The sequence below is a fragment of the Corythoichthys intestinalis genome, chromosome 7, assembly GCF_030265065.1.
Source record: "Corythoichthys intestinalis isolate RoL2023-P3 chromosome 7, ASM3026506v1, whole genome shotgun sequence".
Classification (NCBI taxonomy): domain Eukaryota; kingdom Metazoa; phylum Chordata; class Actinopteri; order Syngnathiformes; family Syngnathidae; genus Corythoichthys; species Corythoichthys intestinalis.
Window position 1 is genome coordinate 23,125,717 of NC_080401.1, and position 24,632 is coordinate 23,150,348.

Consider the following 24,632-nt stretch of genomic DNA (forward strand, 5'->3'; position numbering starts at 1 on the left):
TATGCATACATTTTCCTATAATCTTTCGTTTTCTTATACAATAGTTTTTTGTATGTGTGAGGTGAACTAGACATTTTAAAGTACAATGCTATCAAATGAAGCTTGCTAGTGATGTAGTACAGTGATTCGCATCTAAAGCACAAAGATGTGTGAGAAATAATCTAGTTTTACATATTAGATCAGTAGATCTTTATTTACACCAAACAACATGTTGATGATTTATCTATGCCAATCACGTTGAACAAACAAAGGCTCTCCAAATACAGACCTCATGAGTCAGTCAACTATTAATACAATGGAAATACAACAGTGATTTCAAGCGTTTTACAGCAAGTATCACATGAAGAGGTACTTGGCACTCCAAGTATCACCATAAAGCCCAACATTAAAATACAGTAGCTTCCATCCATCCATCCATTATCTGTCGCGTAATCCGGGGTCGGGTCGCGGTGGCATCATCTTTAGCAGGGTAGCCTAGACTTCCCTCTCCCCAGCCACTTCAACCAGCTCCATCGACGGGATCCCAAGGCATTCCCTAGCCAGCGGAGAGACATACAGTGGGGCAAATAAGTATTTAGTCAACCACTAATTGTGCAAGTTCTCCCACTTGGAAATATTAAAGAGGCCTGTAATTGTCAACATGGGTAAACTTCAACCATGAGAGACAGAATGTGGAAAAAAAAAAACAAAATCACATTGTTTGATTTTTAAAGAATTTATTTGCAAATCATGGTGGAAAATAAGTATTTGGTCAATACCAAAAGTTCATCTCAATACTTTGTTATGTACCTTTTGTTGGCAATACCAGAGGCCAAACATTTTCTGTAACTCTTCACAAGCTTTTCTCACACTGTTGCTGGTATTTTGGCTCATTCCTCCATGCAGATCTCCTCTAGAGCAGTGTTGTTTTGGGGATGTCGTTGGGCAACACGGATTTTCAACTCCCTCCACAGATTTTCTTTGGGGTTGAGATCTGGAGACTGGCTAGGCCACTCCAGGACCTTAAAATGCTTCTTACGAAGCCACTCCTTTGTTGCCCTGGCTGTGTGTTTGGGATCATTGTCATGCTGAAAGACCCAGCCACGTCTCATCTTCAATGCCCTTGCTGATGGAAGGAGATTTTCACTCAAAATCTTTCGATACAGGGCCCCATTCATTCTTTCCTTTACACAGATCAGTCATCCTGGTCCCTTTGCAGAAAAACAGCCCGAACGCATGATGTTTCCACCCCCATGCTTCACAGTGGGTATGGTGCAATTCAGTATTCTTTTTCCTCCAAAAACGAGAACCTATGTTTCTACCAAAAACTTCTATTTTGTTTTCATCTGACCATAACACATTCTCCCAGTCCTCTTCTGGATCATCCAAATGCTCTCTAGCGAACCGCAGACGAGCCTAGACATGTACTTTCTTCAGCAGGGGGACACGTCTGGGAGGACACGTCAGGATTTGAGTCCCTGGCGGCGCATTGTGTTACTGATAGTAGTGTTTGTTACTGTGGTCCCAGCTCTCTGTAGGTCATTCACTAGGTGTCCCCATGTGGTTCTGGGATTTTTGCTCACCGTTCTTGTTATCATTTTGATGCCACGGGGTCCGTGTTGCCCAACGACAGCCCCAAAACATCACTGCTCTAGAGGAGATCTGCATGGACGAATGGGCCAAAATACAAGTAACAGTGTGTGAAAAGCTTGTGAAGAGTTACAGAAAACGTTTGGCCTCCGTTATTGCCAACAAAGGGTACATAACAAAGTATTGAGATGAACTTTTGGTATCGACCAAATACTTATTTTTCACTATAATTTACAAATAAATTCTTTAAAAATCAAACCATTTTTATCATTTTATTATTTTTATTATATTTTAATATGACTTTTAAAAGTACTTTTAATTTTTAAAATAAATTATATTTTTATTTTTACCCATGGAAAAAAATGTGCGGGCATCACTCGGCGACCGCAAAATATTGTCCTGCGAGCCTCAATTTCCCTCCGGACCACAAGTTTGAGATTTCTGTCCTATATCAATGTAATAAAAACATTTAAGCAAATCATAATTTGTGCATGAAAGGGTTAACAGAAGAAGCACAATTTGTGAGTTCATTGAGACAAAATCATAATTTCAATGTACAGTACTTTTGTGGCTTTTTTGTTTGTTTGAGTGCTGTGAGATTTTGGGTTGGACAAGCTACATTGTAAAATATCAATTGATATCTAAAGGTTATATAAAACAGTACCTGTAGCTCACTCAAAAACAAAGCAAAGTGACACCTCTTCCTTAAATTGCATCTCTGACGAAATCCAAACGCCGCCACGGCGCATGCGCGGGTGTGACGTATAAATATTCGGCGCATAGAAAGGCTTGAGGCGGAGTTCGCACCAGCATTGCACCCCTGACCAGTCTTCCTGTAACGGAAGTTAACACCCATACAGTTCGCCCCGAGGCTCGTCTGACAGGTTATGGCCAGGGCACTACCCTAAAGGTGTGTCGAAGAGAGAGAACATTCCAAAGAACCATGAAGAAGGATATTAAATTGAGTCTGACTGACCCAGACATGAAACAGCAAGTGGACGGCATCCTAGGTTCCTCGGACTTGGGGCTGCTAAAACTGTCCTCACCGGACCTAGAGAAGCTTATTATCCAGTCCAACGGGATGTCAACATCCACGCCGACCAGCAACCACTTCCTTTACCCGAAGCACGTCACGGATGAGCAGGAGTTCGCCGAGGGTTTCGTCAAGGCGTTAGAAGACTTGCACAAGCAGAACCTAGGGACGACGAACGGAGCTTTGGATCTGGGTGCCAGCATTATCGCCCCGGTTTCGACGCAGCTGGACCCGCCTGTGTATACTAACCTCAACAGTTACGGCAACGGGCCTTTGGGAACTACCGTCAACTACTCCACAGACACGGTCCCTTTCCCGCCCCCGCCTCAAAATTTCGGCGTAGCGTCTTCGGTGGAGCCGGAGATCTCGAACCGAGTGCAGCCGCCCAAGGAGGAGCCTCAGACGGTGCCGGACGTGCAGAGCTTCGGGGAGAGTCCGCCGCTGTCTCCCCTCGACATGGACTCGCAAGAGCGTATCAAGGCCGACCGGAAAAGGCTTCGAAACCGGATCGCCGCCTCCAAGTGTCGCAGACGCAAACTGGAGCGCATTTCTCGGCTGGAGGACAAGGTGACGACTCTGAAGAGCCAGAACACCGACTTGGCTTCGACGGCCAACGTCCTCAGAGAACAAGTGGCCCAGCTAAAGGAGAAAGTCCTCACCCACGTTAACAACGGCTGCCAGCTACTACCACAGGAGGTTCAGGTGCACTAGACCGGTGTTTCCCAACCCAAAGCAATTATTTTCCATTTGGAAAACCTCACTGTTTACCATCTCACAAAAAGATCACAAAATGCATATGAATTGTTCTGAAATAATGATCATTGATCATAATAATTATGATTGGCAACTGGTGATACACAGGTGAACTTACCCTCCGCTGCCATTGACGGGGATAGACGTCCAAATCTATTTGAGCTGTGAGAAAACCCCCAGTTTGGATGGAATACTGTACTATCATAGTCGATGGCAAATGTGTGTGTTTTTTTTTGTTTTTTTTTTCTTTTGCTTATCACTCTGTCTCTCAAGAACAAAGATGCATTTGCAGTAAATAACAAAATGACATTTTTCGGATCCAGTTTGGTGAAATTGGAGTATTTCCCATCCCTTGCCACACAAGGTGTTGGCTAGGAATCACTGCACTTGTATGGTGCTTCATAAGTAGTGCAACATGGGACAGCGTGTTTTGACACAGGACTTCACGTATCACGAGGCAGCTTTTATAAATGAAATTTAGAATAAAAAAAAAGCACTTCATTTTCAAACATTTTGGGAGTGATATAAAACAAATGTGTCTGTGTGTTTTCAATTTAAGTACTGTGGTGTAGTGGATATGAAGACCATATGTCCATTCACATTTGCAGTATTTACAAACATACTGTAATCTCATTTGGTACAACACAGGGGATCTTTAGTTAAAAAAAAAAGGGATGATCAGTTATTAAATCATGTTTTTCTCATTCAATCGTTTTACTGTTTATTTATGACCTGGCCTATTTAATCATATAATGTCCGTGACCTAAGTGAAAATCCAGGACCCTCTGAAATTCTGAATCATATTCAGTATGTTGCAATGCAGCTTGACACCACTGCAATTTACAAGAATAAACATGTATTGGATCATTCCATTGTCCAGTTGTACATGGTGAAAGGTCTGTGTGCATGTTATTGACAAATTCGAATGTAGCTAAAGCTGAGTGTCACTTTTGTGCATTAATTTACTGTGTGTGACTTGCCATGCAGTCTTTAAAATTTCTATTTGCCTGTTCTGACTGGATATCCAAAGCCTACAGTTAAAACAGTATGTCATGTGTAATAAATTATGCTCTATTAAAGACTATATGTACATTTTGTAAACATGTTTATTGTTTGCATCAGTCATCAGTGTTGATTTTTTTTTTTTTTTTTTTTTATGAAGTGTAATTTGACGTGTAATGTTTACTATTTTAGATGATGAAGGGTCAGGCGAGCATAGTTATGAAACAGCGTTAGGTCTTTTATAACAGTTTCAGTGTAAGAATTTGTGTATATTGATTTGGTAATTAAAAGAGATTTTGATAGCATTTCACATGAAATGCAAATTCACTATTTTATCTTACACCCCTCCCCATCCCCCGCTTTCTTTACTTACTGATTTTATTCACTTTTTTTTACCTAATTCAGACATGCGTGTTTAGTTAGTTAACCGTGACTTCACAACGTGATGCTTTTTTTTTTTTTTTTTTTGTCTCCATCTGCTGGATGAATCGGCAACAATACAGTACATTGCAATAATTTTCAATTCATCCTGATTATGGAGCACAAGTATTAAGCAGAGGTGTTACACGTTACATTTACTCAGTTACATTTACTTGAGTACTTTTTGGGAAAAATGAACTCATAAGAGTAGTTTTACCTTGCCATACTTTTATTACTTGAGTAGATTTGTGAAAAAGAAACGCTATTTTTACTCCGCTACTTTGGGCTACACTAGTCGTTACATTTCCCCTCTTTATTCTACATATTAGATTTTACTTCTTTTTTTGACGGCGATGCCAACAGTAGCGCTACCAGTTTCAGCAATGAAACAATAATCACATGACTCCATTAAACCAATCAGACTCAAGCTTGCTGTTCTATGATCACGCTGGCCTGTTCAATCATGTGGTGTCTTTGAAGCGCCGTAAAAAATGAAGTATTTGGTATAGAGCGCTTCCCTCAACTTAACTCGAAAGTGCAGCTTTTAACCTCTCTCCCAGTTTTTATTTGGCACCCTTTGAGCATGGAAAACAAGATATATGATCCTTTTCATTTCATAATAGGAACTGTAATGGGAATGTTCACTATTCAAACTGGGAACTATTTTTCCACTAGAAGGCACTCGTGCTCTATGGTTGAATGATATATTTTTTTTCTTTGGCTTAATGTGGTTATGTAATAGGTTATGGTACAGTATAATAATAGCAGCTAATGTGGATAACGTTTTGCTGAGAAAAAAATGCCATTGTTTAGGAAATAAATTCAAATGTCGTAAGCAGTTACTCACAATGTCACTCATGACTTGAGTATTCTATTTACCAAATACTTGTTTAATTGTACTTGAGTACATTTTTTGGATGACTACTTTAGTAATATTATTTTCAAGTAACGCTACTCTTACTTGATTAAAAATTATGGGTACTTTACCACCTCTGGTATTTAACCATTTTGAAATAAAAGACCTTGTCCTCGCGAAGCACATGTGTGTGGCCTGAAGCCAATTCCAGCTGGGGAAAGGGTTGGGTACCGTACACTCGCCTTTCAGCAAATACCAGGGCACATACAGACACCTATGGACAATAATTAAGCCTGCCTTTAATGATTTTTAAACAATTTCTTTTGTCAAATTACCCGAAGAAACCTTACCCAAGCACAGTAAGCAGCAGATTCGAACGGTGAAGTTTGTAATTGCTCGGCAGTCAAATTAGGCCACATGATAATTATGTAATGGTAGACGCAGATATGACTATTTTTGGTTCCTGGCTAAAAAAAAATTGTAGTAATTGGTTCCAGAAAAGGGCTCTTAGACACTCACAAAAAATATTTTGACATAACAAAGCTGCATGGGCGTGGTGCACTAAATAGATATGACAAGAGCATCCCATGGACATTGCAGAGTGATACATACAGTGCTGGCCAAAAGTACTGGCACCTCTACAATTCTGTCAGATAATGTCAATTTCTCCCAGAAAACGATTGCAATTACAAATGCTTTGGCAGTAATATCTTCATTTATTTTGCATGCAATGAAAAAACACAAGAGAATGAAAAAAAAATTAAATCATTATCATTTTACACAAAACTCCTAAAATGGGCCAGGCAAAAGTATTGGCACCCTCAGCCTAATACGTGGTAGCACAATCTTTTGACAAATAACTGCGAACAACCGCTTCTGGTATCCATCATTAGATTCTTACAATACTCTGATGGAATTTTAGACCATTCTTCTTTGGGCAAATGCTCCAGGTCTCTGAGATTTGAAGGGTGCCTTCTCCAAACTGCAATTTTCAGATCTCTTCACAGGTGTTCTATGGGATTCAGGTCTGGACTCATTGCTGGCCACTTTAAAAGTTTCCAGTGCTTTCTTTCAAACCATTTTGTAGTGCTTTTTGATGTGTGTTTTGGGTCATTGTCCTGCTGGAAGACCCATGACCTCTGAGGGAGACCCAGCTTTCTCACACTGGGCCGTACATCATGCTGCAAAATTTGTTGGTAGTTTTCAGCCTTCATGATGCCATGCACACAGTCAAGAAGTCCAGTGCCAGAGACAGCAAAGAAACCCCAAAACATCAGGGAACCTCTGCCATGTTCGACTATGGGGACTGTTCTTTTCTTTGAAGGCCTCGTTTTTTCCCCTGTAAACTTATGTTGATGCCTTTTCCCCAAAAGCTCTACTTTTGGCTCATCTGACCAGACAACATTCTTCCAAAACGTTTTTGGGTTTCTCAGGTAAGTGTCGGCAAACTCCAGCCTGGTTTTTTATGTCTCTGGGTCAGAAGTTGGGTCCTCCTGGGTATTCGACCATAGAGTCCCTTTTTATTCAGACGCCGACGGATAGTACGGGTTGACACTGTTGTACCCTCAGACTGCGGGACAGCTTGAACTTTTTCTTTTCTGTCCACATCTAGGGAGGTTAGCCACGGTGCCATGGGCTAAACACTTATTGATGACACCGCACACGGTAGACACAGGAACATTTGGGTCTTTGGAGATGGACTTGTAACCTTGAGATTGCCCATGCTTCCTCACAATTTTGCTTCTTAAGTCTTCAATTTTTTTGGTCTTCTTTCTTTTCCCCATGCTCAGTGTGGTTCACACAAGGACACAGGACAGAGGTTGTGTCAAGTTTAATCCATTTTAACTGGCAGCAAGTGTGATTCAGTTATTGCCACCACCTATTAAGTGCCACGGGTAAGTAAAAGGTGCAGTTAATTACACAAATTAGATAAGCATCACAAGATTTTTCAAAGGGTGCCAATATGTTTATCCAGCCCATTTTTGGAGTTTTGTGTAAAATGATAATTTAATTTTTTTCATTCTCTTATGTGTTTTTTCATTGCAAGCAAAATAAATGAAGATATACTACCAAAGCATTTGTAATTGCAATCATTTTCTGGGAGAAATGGAGCATTATCTAACAGAATTGCAGGGGTGCCAATACTTTTGGCCAGCAATGTAACTGAATAGTATGTGACCAGCGTAGGTACACACTGTTTTGGGGTTGTGCTTTATATTGTGATTAAATGATGCAGTAAAGGGAGTTCAGAGTTAACAAAGGCCTCATTATTGAGCCTAAATAACACAACTTGGTTTAATGTCCTAAAGGGAAGCTAGAACGAATTCTTGTACAACAGGAAATGAAATCGCCTGTACTCTGTTGAATTTACAAACAATTGAAGGTCTCTTTTAATACATCTCAAAAGTAAAACCATACAGTATGGAAAGGCCATGTTGCCTGGTTTTTGGCATGCGTTACCACTTTAAAATAATGTACGCAATTGAAAACTTCAGGATTATCCCCAAAACAGTCCATTTAATAATGCTTTTATTCTTTTACCTCAAAGTACAGATAAAAACACCCACAGCATAATCTTGAATCTTACTGGCCTAAACTGAAGGGGGTGGCGTTATGTTGAAGAGGCAGTGATTCAAACCAAATACAAGTCTGCATCTGAAGTCAGATACCCCTGCCGAGCCAGATGGAAATTCTATTTTTTTCTTGGTATTGTATTGCTTTGTAAAAGTAAAGTACTGTATAACATTCATTCACAAGCAGGCCTGGTGATAAGAATTCAGACCTCAACATGGCTCCTGTTAACAGCATTTTTTTCCCTCGCATTTTTTTTTTTTTGGCAAGCCTGAGTCAAAACGATACAGCCAACATTGAAGGTACAATTGTTACATATATGGTTCATACAGAGAGGAAGACATTAGATACGGGATTAATTTAACATCTGGCAAAAGAAACAGTCACCACCATTAGTCTCCTTGGTTTTACTTATTAGCATTAAAAAATCACTACTCCCTGTCTGGTTGAAACATTGTGACCTGACACGATGAAAAAGGAACTTGTATTGTACCTTAAAAATAGAAATGCTGGAATAATTCCTTACTTGACTCGAAACATCAATCTTGTTTTCCCTTCAAATCCTATGACCCTGATCTCACGTAGGGGATGCAGCGAGTTAAAAAAATGCATATTAAAACTTTTTAAATTTTAATGAAACGGCCTAAAAGTGTTCAGTGATATATTTTTCAACCTAAAACCCTGTTAATCTTTTCGCAAATTCCTCAATTACAGTGGATATTTTATAACAAAATTCTGTTCAAATGTTAAAATATGATATTTTTTTCAAGCTTACGTATACAGTATTGTTTAAATACAATGACTCCAAATCCTCACTTTTTCAAATTGTAGCAGGATGATAAAAAGTGTAATTTCTAAGTCCCACTTTGGAGTTAAATGTGTCACTTTGCAAAATCTCAGCCAAGAGACCGAACTACAGGGACAAAAGGTAAGGAGTCAATTGCACACAAACCACCCAAAAAAAACAAAAAAACTTCACAACAAAGACCTGATAGATACTGTATATAATACTATCTTCAAAGGACATCTCATCTTTTCAACTTTTCTTCCAGAAATGCATACCTGTGTACATCAAATATTGCACAATATTCATATACATCTGAAATAAACACATTTAAATAAAATGCTATTTCATCTTAACTCCATTTTCTCTATCTTGTTCATCCACCCAGTGTTTGAAGGAGCAAAATAATAAAACCAACATAAAAAATTCCGAAATACAAAAAACTGTGTCAGAAAAGTAAAAAAACAAAACAAAAACAAAAACAAGGTAAGACGTATTTATGTCTGACTGCCTTGGAAACTGAACACATATATTGAGACAGATTTCAGATGGGTCCTTCCTACTCCAAATATAATCCGTTGTTGATTTTTTTTCACCATATTTCACAAACATAAAGGTACTGTAAACATCAGAAGGATTTAAATGGCACTCTGATAGTGGATGTAAGCCGTCAAATCCTTTTTAAACACACACAAAAAACAAAAGAATTCCAAGAACCAGAGGATGCAAAGAGTCTGAAACATGGTGGTGTGATTGAAGATACAAAAACAGAAAACAATTTTATGATTCTGTGAGATTAAGTCACAAACCATTTACTCACAGAGTTTCAGGCCCTTTTACAAGCTGGTTCTCGGGACCCTCAGCCAGTGGCCTCACTCAGATGTAAGCTGAAAAGTGGGTGAGAAGGGTGGGCAATGGACTCGTTTGGAGTGTAAAGGAGAAGAAGAAAGCAGCAGACAGGCATCTTTAACATGCACAGTCCTGGTGTGGTGGAGCAGGCTGCTCTGTCAGCTGAGGCCCCTGCTTGGCTCCTGTGACAGCAGGATCGCCGGCATCCAGACTCTCTGACATCTTTTCACAAATAATGTCGACTAGACGCTCAAATGTCTGCTTCACGTTGATGTTGTCTTTGGCGCTGGCCTCGAAAAACTCGAAACCTAGAATGGTGAAAATCGTATTGAATTCTAGCATCAGTGTGCCACTTGACATTGTGTCACTTGAACCAGATTGTGTAAATACGGGCAGGCGGAATATAGAAATATGCATTAATGTGTTTACTCACCAAGATGTTCAGACAGCTGCCGGGCCCTGTCCCTACTCACCATGCGCTCATCGTCCATATCACATTTATTTCCTACCAGCAGCACCTGCGCATTGTCCCATGAGTATGTCTTGATCTGAGTAGACCTGGAAACAAATACACATTTGATGAAGAAATCTGAGCTGTAACTTATTAGGGATCTGGATTGTATAACAAGTACTCCTTTTTTGTTTCTTGAGAATTAAACACAAAATATATTATATTATTATTACATTATATTATATTATGCTATATTATTAATAATAATAAAAAAAAAATAATAATAATAATAATTTAATTAATACACAAAAAAATGCATGTTTATTTCATATTACACACGGTATTTTATGCTCCTGAATGAAATGGACTGCTTGGATGTGTGTGGAAGCGATCGATACAATTAAAATCAGCCCCCTGCTCTAGTATCCGGTCCTCGATTGTGTAAACTTCCTGCCCTCCTCGGTCCTTTTGTGTGCCCGCCGAGAATGATCTATTTTCGGCTTGGGCTCGGGGAGCCCCCACTCCCGTTTAGTTCTCCATTGTGTCCATTTTCGTGTTTCGGCGTTTCCCCTCCTCTCAGCTGCGACAACCACTGCCTGCCCGCTGAGGCTACAGCAGAACGACGAGCCGTAACTTGCTCGCAGCCGGGGGTTGGCCGATCGGTGAAGACAATCAACCCCACCGCCATGTGTGACATACTTAAGGGTAGTTTTGTGTGATTTTTCGTTTTCGAAAGGCGAGAATAAGACTTGGAAAAGCCGATCGGTTTGGGTTAGCATATCAGCTAGCTGTCACTCCTCCTGTTTTGTTTACGCTCTTTCATCAGTCTCGAAGCGGGGGCAGGGAAATGACAAAAAACGGACTAACAGATTAAAATACTAATTTCTCGTCATCTGCACTTTGCAAAATTGTTGTATATCGTCAAATCGTCTCAAAATATGATTCTAATTCACATAATAATGCTATTTAAGATTGTTTTTATGCTGTCACAGGCACTTTTAGCGCAGATTTTTTTTCAATCCCAGTTTTTGCAATAACAATGCCAAAAATTATTTACTCACTACAAATGTCAATGATATTAAACACTTTTGAACTGCATCACTCTCAGCAATATCATTAACGGTAGGTCGTACAATTTCCTTTTCTACTTTCTCATTTACCAGTCCTGGACAGCATTGAAGGATTCCTCATTGGTGATGTCATACATAAGAATGAAGCCCATAGCACCTCGGTAGTAAGCAGTAGTGATGGTGCGGTAACGCTCCTGACCCGCTGTGTCCTTAAAATCAGATCAGACAAATACGTATGAAAATACGTTCACTTTTTGAAGAAATGAAATTAACAGTTTAGTTAACACTAACAAGAAACATTGGTCTTTGACAATCACTTATATTAGGCTAATTCAATTGTTTATTGTCAGTCAGGAAATCTAACACACACACAGTGACTTCTTCATTTACTAATAGTTGAAGTAAGTGCTAAATAAATAAGTTGAATAACCCCAGAATATAATACAGAAAATACTGGAGATGAGAAGAATTTAAGTTCACATTTAATTTTAAAGTTAAAACATGTAGACACAATTATACAGATTAATTGAACACCTGATAAAAGTTTTCAGGAGTACAATTTATAACTAATTTCTGTATTAGAAATAATTTTGATTATTTATAATACACAAAAGACTTACCCAAATCTGTAGTTTGATCCGTTTGTCATTCCTGTAGATGGTCTTTACTTTGAAGTCAATGCCAACCGTACTGACAAAGGCAGGTGTAAAGGAGTCATCGGCATAACGGAACAAGAAGGAGGTTTTACCCACACTACTGTTGCCAATTATGAGGATCTTGAACATATAGTCAAAGTTCTGATCTGATGACTCCTTCTGTCCATAGTTTGCTGTGGCTGATGCCATCTGTGGACACATTTGGAGAAGGGTAAAGTAAATTTCATTTGACTGGAATTGATGTAATAGATATACGGTATAAAAGACCCAATGGTTAAGGTCTGGCATACTGATAATGCAGTTACAGTGCATAATTAATTTTGATTTCACTAATCACAAATGAAATGAAACCCCAATGTTGTTAAATTTGGGATTCCCACCAAAATCTTCAATATCCTTACTCTCCCACTACAAGTGATGGCAAATAAATACATTATGTGCGATGACCAAGAGACCATTATGCCCTCCAAAAATAGAGGAGATGGTAAAAAAGCTTATTAAGTGAAATGAAGTGAAAACGTGTTTAAGGCACTCATGTCTTGAGGAGGTAAGGTCATGCTGAAATGCAGGTATGTAACATTAGCATTATTGTTATTGGAAAAAAAACGGAGATTGTGATTTTTGGTGGGTCTGCAATATATATTGCGATATTTAAACATAGAATTTTCACCAGACATCAATAGTTCTGTTTGGGAACACCTGAGTTGACTCACTATGACCACATTGTATTCATTAGAGATGTTGATCTGATCACTTGATCAGAAATCGGGCCGATCGCGCCATTTTTCAGAGGATCGGAATATGGTGAAAAGTCTCGGGTTTTTAACTAAAAATATATGTTAATGTTTTTTCCTGCCTCATACTCGCACAGCCTCTCACGCTCCCTCCTGAAAAGCAGTGCGACCAAACTGTTTTTCTTGGTCACCTGTGCAGCTGGCGTTTGGTACTTAAAGTTAACGATGACTGATAGGTTTGTAGCTTTGATCTGGCCAGAGACGCCCCAGTAGCTCTACGATCAAAGGCACAGATGTGTCAATCATCATTAAGCTTGGTACACAGTCTGTGTGCTTTGGCAACTCATTCATTTTGTGAGAGGCTGTAAATGGCAGTGTGAGCGTCAAAGCAAAAAACAAAATAACTTTTCGGTATCTGATCGGGACTCGGAATTGGCAGATTCTCAAAATCAGGTGACTTGAAATCGAGTGCAAAAATATGTAATTGGAACATCCCTAGTATTCATAAAATACCGTTTAATCCAGACTAAGGGGGTTTATCTGTAAATGATGAAGATTGGTGCATATAAAAGGGATCCTCGAAGCCATGTCTCTGCACAATTGCTGCTTTTATGAAGAAAACTAAAAAAAACAATCGCAAGAACTGCGATGGGACTATTGCGCACGTGCACATTGCGATGGCGATGTTCAAACGATATACTAGTATTGTGCAGGCCTAATCTGAACACAGTGGAATGTCTTGATGTAGTATGCAAGCCAGACAGAGAGTCAACAAATCCCATAGTAAATAAAGCCCAATTTTGAACACATTAACTAAAGGAGAAAAACTCTTCCATCCATTCAATTTCTATAGTACCTGTCCACATTATCATTGCTGCCACACACAATGCTGAACACAGACACGCTAACCACTAGTTTTAACAATGCTCCATCACCAACTACTTAATGAAGTCATCATTAAACAACAACCTCAAAATGTCCCTGAACTGTACATACGCAGATTTATCCAACACTGCATGATACTAAGCACAAGAACACAGCAACTAAAATGAGTGAGGAAAGTTGGAGACCTTGAGAAGATGTCGGCTTCAACCCCATACTCAGACTCCCAATGGCCTGATCTATGTTTAGAGTGTTATCTTGACTTGCTGCAGTGCAACACTAGAATGCTGAGAGCCCAAAGCACAGAGCAAAACAACTGCACCCTGCTATCAGCTTACATGAAAGAACACAGTGATGGAGGATAAATAATGAAGAAGCATGAACCCATAAGATAAGGTCTGTGCCTGTATGCGCGATCTACTTTTCAGTTTTGGCTAATTCCAGTCTAGTTCCTGTATCTGCTTTTCACTCTTGTCTACTTTACTTGCACTTTTCCCTAAAGTCATATACATTTTTCAGCATTAGCCTGATACAACCTGCGTGCACGTACACATAATGCACAAAATGCAGGTAAATATTATCAGAAGCAACAATACAGGGACAAAGAAAAAATTTCCAAAATATATATTGGGTTTAATGCCAAGACATGAATCCAAAACTGGGCCACATTGGACTACAAAATTGTCTACCTAGCAGCAAGTCAGGTTAGAAGTCATCACAATGAAAGTTCAATGCACAGTTCTTCTACAGTCTTATTAAAAAAAATATCTTCTCATGTGACTGTCATGAAAGTGTTGAATCAAGTCATGTATATTTGGCGTTAGATGTTCGGAATTCAACAGTCGTTCTCTATTGTTTCAGCTTGTCCATCGTTTAACGTGTGTATACAGTTACAGTATACTACATACTGTTTTTAGTATATACAAGTATACAGTATGGTATAGATCAGTCATTGTTTAGCAAATCAATCTTTCTCTGACCCTTTACACTTCATATTTATTGGGTGTTTTTGTGGGTTAGATTGACTGCTGGCGCCACGGTGGAAACTGGTTAGCACAACATCTCACAGCTCTGAGAGCAAGAGTCCTTCCTGTGTGGGGTTTGGATGTTCTCCCAGTACCTCTGAGGGATTTCTCAGCATACTCCTGTTTCCTGCCACATCCCAAAAACATGCATGCTATGTTGATTAAATGCTCCAAATTGCCCGTAAGTGTGAATGTGAGTGTGAATGGTTTTCTGTGTGCCCTGCTTATTGGCTACAATTCACGGTAAGCTATACCTTCCAACCTCCTGCTCATAGCTCACTCTAAAGAATAACTCTTAAGAAGGAAACAAACAGCAATGTCAGAGCATTGACCTTATAATGATGTTGACGGGACACGGAGCACGGGGCCGATTAATAGGGGGCTTGCATTGTTGGTGTGGCCGTCAAAGCTTTTTCATTGAAAATTCTTGTGAATAAATGCTTAAATCGCTGAATTCTTTATAGATATGGAAGTAAAACAGTTTCGATTCTGGGTGAAAGCAAAAAAAATAATAAAAAAACTGCAGTTAGCATTTATTTTTGGTAAATATGTCGAAGTACGATGCTCGTCTGTCAGTCAATGCTGCGAAAATTCTTGTGAATGAATGCCTAAATCCCTGAATTTATTTTATAGATATGGACGTAAAACAGTCTTGATTGTTGGTTAAAAGCAAAAATAAATAAATAAATAGAATGTGTAGTTAGCATTTATTTTGCGTAAATATGTCGAAGTACTGTACGATGCTAGTCTGTCAGTCAATGTGGCAGCCGCTATATGTAAACAGAGCTTTTCCGGTGACAATTATTGTGGATAAGTGCTTAAATCACTGAATTCTTTATAGATATGGATGTAATACAGTCTTGATTCTTGGATAAAAGCAACAACAAAAAAAGTGCAGTTAGCATTAATTTTACGTAAATATGTCAAAGTACGATGCTAGTCTGTTAGTCAATGTGGCGGCCGCCTTACGTAAACAGAGCTTTTCCGGTGAAAATTCTTGTGAATAAATGTTTAAATCACTGAATTCTTTATAGATATGGACGTAAAACAGTCTTGATTCTTGGTTATAAGCAAAAAAAAAAGTGCAGTTAGCATTTATTTTACGTAAATACAGTATGTCGAAGAATGATGCATGTCTGTTAGACAATGTGGCGGCAGCCTTACAACAAAGAGCTTTTTACGTTGAAAATTATTGTGAAAAAAAACAAAAAAATATAATAATTATCTTGAATCCTTGAACAAATCACTCCTGAGACAATACTCCCTGTTTGTATGTGGTACAGCTTTCGTACTTTTTCAATATTAATCCGGCATTGGATCGCTGCATGTGTCGCAGCAACCGACTGCAAAAACTGAAGAGGATTGTGGGATGGCCCCCTACTTGAAGGCGTGGTGTAGTGACGGTCGAATCTGACCCGTCAATATCATTATGAAGTCTATGGTCAGAGCTGGTATTTTTGCATTTTCAGTAATTCAGTCATGAAAACCACTTTCTGTCCCGTGAGATGACACCACAAGGAGCTCCCTTAAAGCTGTCAACTAATGAAGATTCATGGGCAATGAGCAGGATTGAACTACACTTAAGTGCTGCTGCCAGCTAGTCAGGCTCATTTAATTAATCACTGTTGGCCTCCTTTCTTCAGACTGCCAGTTCACGCTCACCTGGGATGGAGCGCACATCTCCCTGGCTGAAAAACCAAGAAACAGCCAAGACTCCTGACCGTGACCACCCGAGTGAACTCAAAGGCAACAATAAAAATGTTTAGGTGTTTTTAAACAGTACTTCACATTCATGTGAACAACCATCCATTTTCTATAGTGCTTGTTCTCATTAGACTCACTGGCGAGTTGGATCCTGTCCCAGCTCAATTTAGGTGAGAGGTGGCCAACCCGTCCTCCATCAATTGTCCTACAGTATGCAGCCTTCTCAATGAAAATTCAAACGTGGCTCATCATGTGACTACCGGTGATGTAACGCTGAAGATCACATTATTCGAGAGGCGTCTGGCTGCAGCCCGCCTCTCTCAGTCCCCTGCGCCGCTCGTCTCAGTGGTGCATTATTCCTTGTAATTCAGCAGCTGTCCTCACAGGTTGTGAAAGATGGCATTTCCCCCTATTCCCTCCAATCACACGCCTCCTTTTCTAGGAAGCATGCGGATACAGACGAGAGGAGGAGAAAGTTATAAATAGCACCGCTTCATCTTTTTTTCTTTTCAGCACAGCACACAGAAAAGCGGGGCAGCACAGATAAAAGAGTGCAGGTTGTTCAAAGCCATTTTGGATGCAAACAGGAATCCAAATACAGAGCTAAAATAGCACTGTTGTATTCTCATTTTCAATACATGATGGTAAACTGTTATGCAATTCATGATACAGAAAATGTACAATCACATTGTTGTAGTTCCAACTGATTTATTTGTTTGTTTGTTTGTTAAACATCCATACATATGCAAAGTATATACAGTGTATCACAAAAGTGAGTACACCCCTCGCATTTCTGCAGATTTTTAAGTATATCTTTTCGTGGGACAACACTGACAAAATGACACTTTGACACAATGAAAAGTAGTCTGTGTGCAGCTTATATAATAAGAGTTCATAAACAGCTCAGACCATACGCCGCACTCTACATCAATTTGGTGTGCATGGCTGTAACCCCAGGAGGAAGCCTCTTCTGAAGACAGATTGCTGAAGACATGTCAACAAAGCAAATGGATTACTAGAACAATGTCCTATGGCCTGATGAGACGGGCGGCCTTTCTTGTGTACAGTGTTCAGACGAGGCTTCCTCCTGGGGTGACAGCCATGCACACCAAGGTGCGGCGTATGGTCTGAGCACTAACAGGCTGACCCCCCACCTCTTCAATCTCTGCAGCAATGCTGACAGCACTCCTGGAAACAGTCACATGACATTTTGGTGGGAAAATGACCAGCTGTACTCAATTTTAGAGATGTACGTAGTTTCTGTGAGGTGTACTCACTTTTGTTGCCAAGGGTTTAGATATTAATGGCTATATTTTGAGTTATTTTGAGGGGAAAATAAATTAACTCTATTACATAAGATGCAGACAAACTACTTTTCGTTGTGTCAAAGTGTCATTTTGTCAGTGTTGTCCTATGAAAAGATATACTTAAATATCTGCAGAAATGCGAGGTGTGTACTCACTTTTGTGATACACTATATCAGTACTTCTCAAATAGTGGGGCGCGCCCCCCTAGGGGGGCGCAGAGCGATGCCGGGGGGGGCGCGTGTGACCCTGCTTTCTTTTTTTTTTTTCCTGCCGTACTGGAATAAAGTGTACTTGCGCATCCACTCAGTGGGTGGCAGTGGCGCTCTCATTTTCAGAGTGCGTGCAGTATTTTTGAACTAAGGAAGAGCACTCATCACACAGAAAACAAATATGAAGAGCAGTGCGCCGCCGCCGTTTTCGAAAGCCGTTTTCCGACCGGACTCACTCACGCAGCGACCCACTGTCTTGTCCGGTTCTTACGCCGCCGCCCGATAAGTACCATTTTCGGCTTGGGATCGTCACGACGACCGCCCTCACCTACGGTTCTACCTCGGCCACCGAGAATGCGCTTTGTTCGTGCCGTTTGCCTTTTAGCTTTGACTTTTAATACTGTGGGTGATGACGAAAGACTGTTTACTGTGTCTAAAAATAATTATAGCGGACCGCCAGAAGCCAAATCAATTAAGACGCCACTTAAAGACATTCGACCCCAATCTCATCGATAAGCCGCTTGATTGTTTTTCAGCGAAAACGTGCCGAATATTGCCAACAATCGTCCTGCTTTGTCAGTGTTATATCAGTAAACCAGTGAGCATTGTTAGCATGTTCATTGCAAAATGACTCCACACCATTGCAAAGGAGGTAAATACTGTGAGCGGCAAAAATAAAAACTGTCCTTCTGTCCAAGGACACTCTTTTTTTCTTTTATTCAGTTTTGTTTTTTCGGTCACATTTTTTGGCATATTGTCCTCATGAGTGAATGTTTCTAATCAATTTGAATTTGTTATTATTTACTGATTTCATTACATTTTATTTTTCTGTATCAAATGGTCAAAAATGTACCTTGAGTGTATTTTTACAGTTTGAATGTGACTTTTTTTTTTTTTTTTTTTAATTCAGGCAAATTGATGCACGTCAAGTCTTCTCTGTTACAAACAAAACCATGTTAATAAAGTTATACTTTATTATAAGTTGATCTATGTTACTTTTTTTCTTTATTAGAAAAAAAGGACACAATATTAGGCAGATGCACATTTATAATAGTAATTTTATAGACAAATAATACTATTTACAGTGGCGGCAGAGAGTTTGGGGGGGGCGCGAAACATTTACGTCTTGCTTGGGGGGGCGTAGCAGAAAATAATTGAGAAGCACTGCACTATATAATCATGAGGGCCATGTAAGGCTGCACACTATTGTGGCTAACATTGGGCATAGCTGGACTCTGGGACGGTTGCCAAACAATTCAGAACGCATATGAGAGAAAGCAATTCACATTCACAATATCACTGAATGGAATGGAGGGCACATAGCAACAGCCACACACTTTTCACCACATCATACCACCCATGGCCAATGTGGAGTTTTCAATTCAGGCACTAAGCATGTTTTAACTATGTGTGAAGAAACCACACAGGACAGGTAAAACATGCAAACTTCACACAGGAAAGTCAAACCCTACATTTGAACCCACGACTTCTGAATTGTGGGATGAACGTGCTAACCGGTTATTAGCTATGCCACATAAATATATATTGCAAACACAAAAGTAACATTTAGTATCATTCATTACCTTTGAAATCACAAACAGTATTTGAGTGAGTGTGCGTATGTGTGCTTAGCAGCCGTAGACCACCAATTTGCGATATATATGGTGGCCTCATCTTTTTTACTATATTTTAATCTTCTTTGATGAAGCTTTAGATTCATCACAGTCCGCATCGTAAATAAGTACTGAATTTGATCACATACATCAGTTGGACCGAGCTAAAATGCTGTAAACTGATGCAATTTCCCACTCTTCTCATCAAAATGTCAACATTTTTAGTTTTCCACATTCAAATCATTTTCAACTAATACACATGTTCGAATTCCATCAATTCAAAGAACGTCATTAAAAGTATCCTAATTTTGTTGCATCTAAATTTTAAAATTCTAAAGCAATTTCATTAAACAACTCCTCGAGCCTTTATTATCGGCATTAGCGTTACGCAAAATTTTATATTTAAAGAGAAATAGCTTTAGATGAGTAACTGGAAACTACTTTCCTTGATTCATGTGAATATTGTTAGTGTGCATTGTTTTTTCTATACAGTATGTGCCTGTGATTGGCTAGTGACAAATGCAGTGTGTGAGCTGGCATAGGCTCTAGTTACCCTGACCTTAATGAGGACAAGTGCTATAGAATATGGATGGATGTCAACCTGATGACTCATATCCAGTAACCAGGTCAAAACAAGATTTTGTTGTTACCTGTGTCCGTTCCATAAGGCATGTATTATGTGAAAAAAAGGTTTATCAAAAAGAATTGCTCGCTTGATAACTTGCCACGATGTGATTGGTAGACAAGCAAATGCTTTAACCTATCAGAGAAAATATAAACGCCCCCCGTGGCTCATCTTAAATAGCACCAAATCAACAATTAATATTGCAACATATAGCAAGTCACGCCATATTTTTGAATCATTGAATAACAACGTAATAGCTTCAGATATAAGTGCTAATAATTACAAAACTAGAATGTGGCTAAATGAAGTCATCCTTTCAGATCAATTAGGATCCATTATCTCGATTAGTAGCATCCGACAGTAGAAGGCTTTTGCTTGCAGGTCGCTCTGTATCCCTCTAAACACAACCCACTGCATTTGTCGTCAACGTCCATCCAAGGCTCGAACAAATGCATGCATTTAGCTAACAATAATGCCCATTTATGAGTTTTATTTTTCAAATTAATTGTCTAAACGCAAACATCTTATCACCGTGGCTGGACACCTATTTGATAATTGTTAGCAATATATTTCAATACATTTTTTAACAAAACAGTTAACACTAGCGGGTGAATATTAATTTGAAGATGTATTGTTTTTATCAGATAAAATTATATACTTTAAACATTCAAGACAAGACTAAACCCCACCTTGGTAGATTTCTGTCCGGCTGCTGTCCACCGCGTCCTGCAACCGCAGAGACACCACAAGTGCAAGTTAGAAAGTGGAGAGCTTTACATTCTGTTTTGACTTTCAAAATAAGCGTGTAGCCGTTGAGATGTGCTGTCAGAATGTGCTGTGTGACTTTTGTGTGTGATTTCAATAAATTATTTTAGCAAATTATGTATGAACTGGCAAATGTATCAATATAGGTCCGGGAAACTGGCTGCACCACAGCCACTTCCGAGCATGCCTCCCTCCCCGGTGGCTTTTACTTTGAAATTCACTTTTTCCTTGTTTCCCTTACTTTTTCAAATTTTACAATCGCCACAAGGCAGTGGGCAACAAATGTATGGACAGCCAAGCTGGCCAATTAAGAGCCACACTGGTAGTACACACCCAAACAATTTCCTTTTTTTTTTTTTTTTTTTTTTTTTTTTTTTAAATTGATGAACACTGCCGTAGTGACTAAATTAATTAATGATGAGGTCAGTGAACACAGCTGTTATGCCAGTTAATGCTCCCTGGGGATGTGATCATTATTGCTGCTAAAGCAACAAGGTCACGTGATGTAATGCATCGAATTTCCTCGCTACACACTCATTAACATTATTCAACATTTTTGTTTGTTAATGTTCCAATATTGAATATAGAAATAAGTCAACTAAGGAATAGAGAAGCTTTAGTATACATAACCTTCATGCAAAAAATGGTTGCTCATAAAAAGTAAAAATGCAATGTATGAATTCTTTGAACTATGATAACAAATGAAAAAAATCATGTTTAAACAGAAAATGACACAGCTCATATGCATTGCCATTTTGGGACGAATGTGACATCAGTTATACCCAACCTCCTTTGTGCTGGAGGTAATTTACAGACTGCTAGCCTGGATTGCAGAAGACCACAGAAGGATTTATGCAGGACAGTCCTTTATTTCTCCTCCATTTGCACCTGAATGCAACACACTCCAGTGTGTTCACGAGTGCTTCCTGCATTCAGAGATCAATTACAGGTAGGTATTGTAGGTAATGATAAGCACTTATTAGGAACATACTGTCTTACCTTAACATCTGATATGCTATCAACTAGTAAGCGCTACCAACACAGATGAGCCATTTTTCACTGTCAATGCAACTGTTGACAAAAGGGAATTCGTGAGTCAATTGTTGTTGTTTGCGTTAGCACACTAGCAGATACCAATTTACCACTTTAGGCACGGCAGTAGTTGTTGGTTCTGAACTCTTTTGTCTTCAAGAAAGTGTTGTAAACCCTGTAAAATATTTTTTTTTGGATTAAAAAAAAACTTGTGTAATTTCGGTGATGTGTTTTCTGTTTTTTTATATGCACGTTACATGGCGTTTTCTTCACTATCTTGTTGTTTACATAAAAGTTCTATAGAGAACAGAGAATTGTGTTTTTGCATTTGTTTATTTTTGGGCACATTTAGTTCACACATTTAAAGTTACAGACGTTCTAATGGGATTTTTACTAATCATTTTATCTCTGCTCGCGGACCTTCATGTAATGTAAAGCACTTTGAATTTCCTTGAGTTGAATTATGTTATAAGAATAAATTTGCCTTGCCTTCTGGATTGTGGCACTGCAATTTGCAAGTGGGATGTGTTGGCTATATAAAAATACCGTCATCAAATAAAATTCACCTTCTCCCAATAAGTTTGTTCTATTTTGTTACACAAAGGCCTCTATTAAGACTAAATAGCCGGAACGTCGTTCTGGCATGACATTTGGGGCCAGAACGCTGTTCCGGATACGGTGCTTTGATCCTGTAAATATGATAGCAACTGTCAAAACCCCATGTTTAAAAGAAAACTGCCACACTGCCACACACGCATCTTCAATAGGAACAATCTACTAACGTCAGATTTACATACACAAGTGTGAACTACAAGCCTAATAAAGAGCTTGTGTAGCGTAATCCGTTTCCACTGATTTTTGTAATTTATTTATTTATTTTACGTAGTTTTCCCCAGTGTCTCTCTCTGTATCTGACAAGACGCGTCGCCCTGCACATGCAGGCAGCAAAAAAAAAAAAAAAAAAAAGGACTCTGCTGTCTGTTTAATTTGCTGACATACTGACATGTGATCAGCATGCATAGTTAGATCTGATTGGTTCAGATGCACATTTTTTGGAACAACAAATAGAGGGGAAAAACAAGCTTGTTGAATTAAAATGCAACGAAAATTGATCCGGTCTTTAAGAGAAAGGAAAGAGTTGATGAGGTATATTTTATTTTGTTGGGGAGGTTCAGAACATTTTCCATGTTAATGTGCACTTTGGACTTATTTTTGTTCATTTATGTAAGGCTACTTTTTTATTACCTTATAATTACAAAAAAAAGTTTGATGTTTGGTTTGTCTTCAAAATATATTCCATTTCATTGTGCATAATGTAAGTCATTTGTTCTAATTGTTTGTTAATGTATGTTACTTATTTAAAAGTACATCATATTTTCTTGAATCGTTAAAATTGAGGTTTTGCTTTCAGATTTGAGGAAATGAGGGAAAATAAAAATTAGATGGAGTTTTACATGGAATTTTGTAAATCAGTGAAAAAATACAATTTCGAATGGAAATAAGTTTCTCATTTATTCCTTGTTCCAGTGTAATGCAGTAGCCTAATGCATGTGTGAAACCTTTCATTCATTTATTTTCCGAGCCGCTTATCCTCACGAGGGTTACGGGGACGCTGGAACCAATCCCAGCTAACTATGGGCAGTATGCGTGGCACACTTTGAATCGGTTCCCAGACAATCGCAGGGCACAAGGAGACGGACAACCATTCGCGTACACACTCATACCTAGGAACTATTTAAAGTGTTCGATCGGCCTACCATGCATGTTTTTGAGATGTGGGGGGAAACCGAAGTACGCAGAGAAAACCCACATAAGCACGGGGAGAACATGCAAACTCCACACAGGAAGGCCGGAGCCTGGGATTGAGCCCTTGATCTCAGAACTGTGAGGGGAACGTGCTAACCACTGTGTGTGAAAGATGTTGTTTTATTGTTGTTAGGAAACGGGCAGGCAGGTGGTGTGTGGACCCAAATGCAGGGAAAGGAGTCGAGGCAGATTGACGGTGCAAAAATGATTTAATCACGGCAAGCAAAAAACAAAGTACCAACAAATAATGATGAGATCCCAAAAACACAGCAGCAGAAAAACTGAGGTTACTAACAAAAGGCTGGGTATCAAAACTTACTGAGGGGAACACGAGGAGTTGGAGAAAACTGGCGAGAACAGGTTCGGACGTGCACATGGACATTGACAATGACGCAACAAAGAGTGAAAAGAAACTGTGAGCTGACATACACACACAGACAAGGGGTAACGACACAACGAGGAAGAGGTGAGCACAGGAGGATGCAGATTAGAGGATACACTAGGAGCAGGCCCAACAGGTGAAATCAATGGGCAATCACAGGGACAAGTAGCACTAGGAGAAAACCAACACAAAACCTAACAATTGTATGTTACATTTATAACTGTGCCAAAAGCAGTTTTTGCAATTCGGTGCTTTTAGGAGGTTAAACCCCACCCCCAACCACCTCACACACACACACACACACACACACACACACACACACACACACACACACACACACACACACACACACACCAAAAAAACAAAACAACAACAACAACTTTATGTGAGGGAGTTCCGGCCAGAATTCACTTTCACCCCTGCTTATAATGTATAACGTGTCTTAAAATCACTGTACTATGATACCATTGCTACCATGTATGTACCTTTCTGGTGACCAGTTAAGGGTGGAGGTCCCGTTTTCATCAAATGTCA

General features: G+C 39.3%; 2 protein-coding genes and 1 long non-coding RNA gene across 4 annotated transcripts; 1 reads left to right on the forward strand and 2 right to left on the reverse strand.

Moving 5' to 3' along the window:
• The first annotated feature begins 2,353 nt into the window (after window positions 1–2,353).
• On the forward strand, window positions 2,354–4,581 carry LOC130919200 (transcription factor JunD-like). The gene has a single exon (XM_057841716.1). The coding sequence runs from the start codon at window positions 2,513–2,515 to the stop codon at window positions 3,311–3,313; it is 801 nt and encodes a 266-aa protein (XP_057697699.1). The 5' UTR covers window positions 2,354–2,512; the 3' UTR covers window positions 3,314–4,581.
• Window positions 4,582–7,994: 3,413 nt separating this feature from the next.
• On the reverse strand, window positions 7,995–20,858 carry rab3ab (RAB3A, member RAS oncogene family, b). 2 transcript variants are annotated; one of them, XM_057841717.1, is made up of 5 exons: window positions 20,803–20,858; window positions 11,979–12,203; window positions 11,449–11,567; window positions 10,271–10,395; window positions 7,995–10,145 (listed from the first exon to the last, which is right to left on the reverse strand). In XM_057841717.1, exons 2-5 carry the CDS (start codon window positions 12,201–12,203, stop codon window positions 9,955–9,957), a joined length of 660 nt encoding a protein of 219 aa, XP_057697700.1. In that variant the 5' UTR covers window positions 20,803–20,858; the 3' UTR covers window positions 7,995–9,954. The 2 variants fall into 2 exon arrangements, with proteins under 2 accessions (XP_057697700.1, XP_057697701.1); XM_057841718.1 differs by lacking the exon at window positions 20,803–20,858 and adding an exon at window positions 16,497–16,643.
• Window positions 20,859–21,700: 842 nt separating this feature from the next.
• On the reverse strand, window positions 21,701–22,200 carry LOC130919068 (uncharacterized). Its single transcript, XR_009063883.1, has 3 exons — window positions 22,021–22,200; window positions 21,878–21,949; window positions 21,701–21,804 (listed from the first exon to the last, which is right to left on the reverse strand). It is a non-coding gene; the product is annotated as an uncharacterized LOC130919068 (long non-coding RNA).
• Window positions 22,201–24,632: the final 2,432 nt, after the last annotated feature.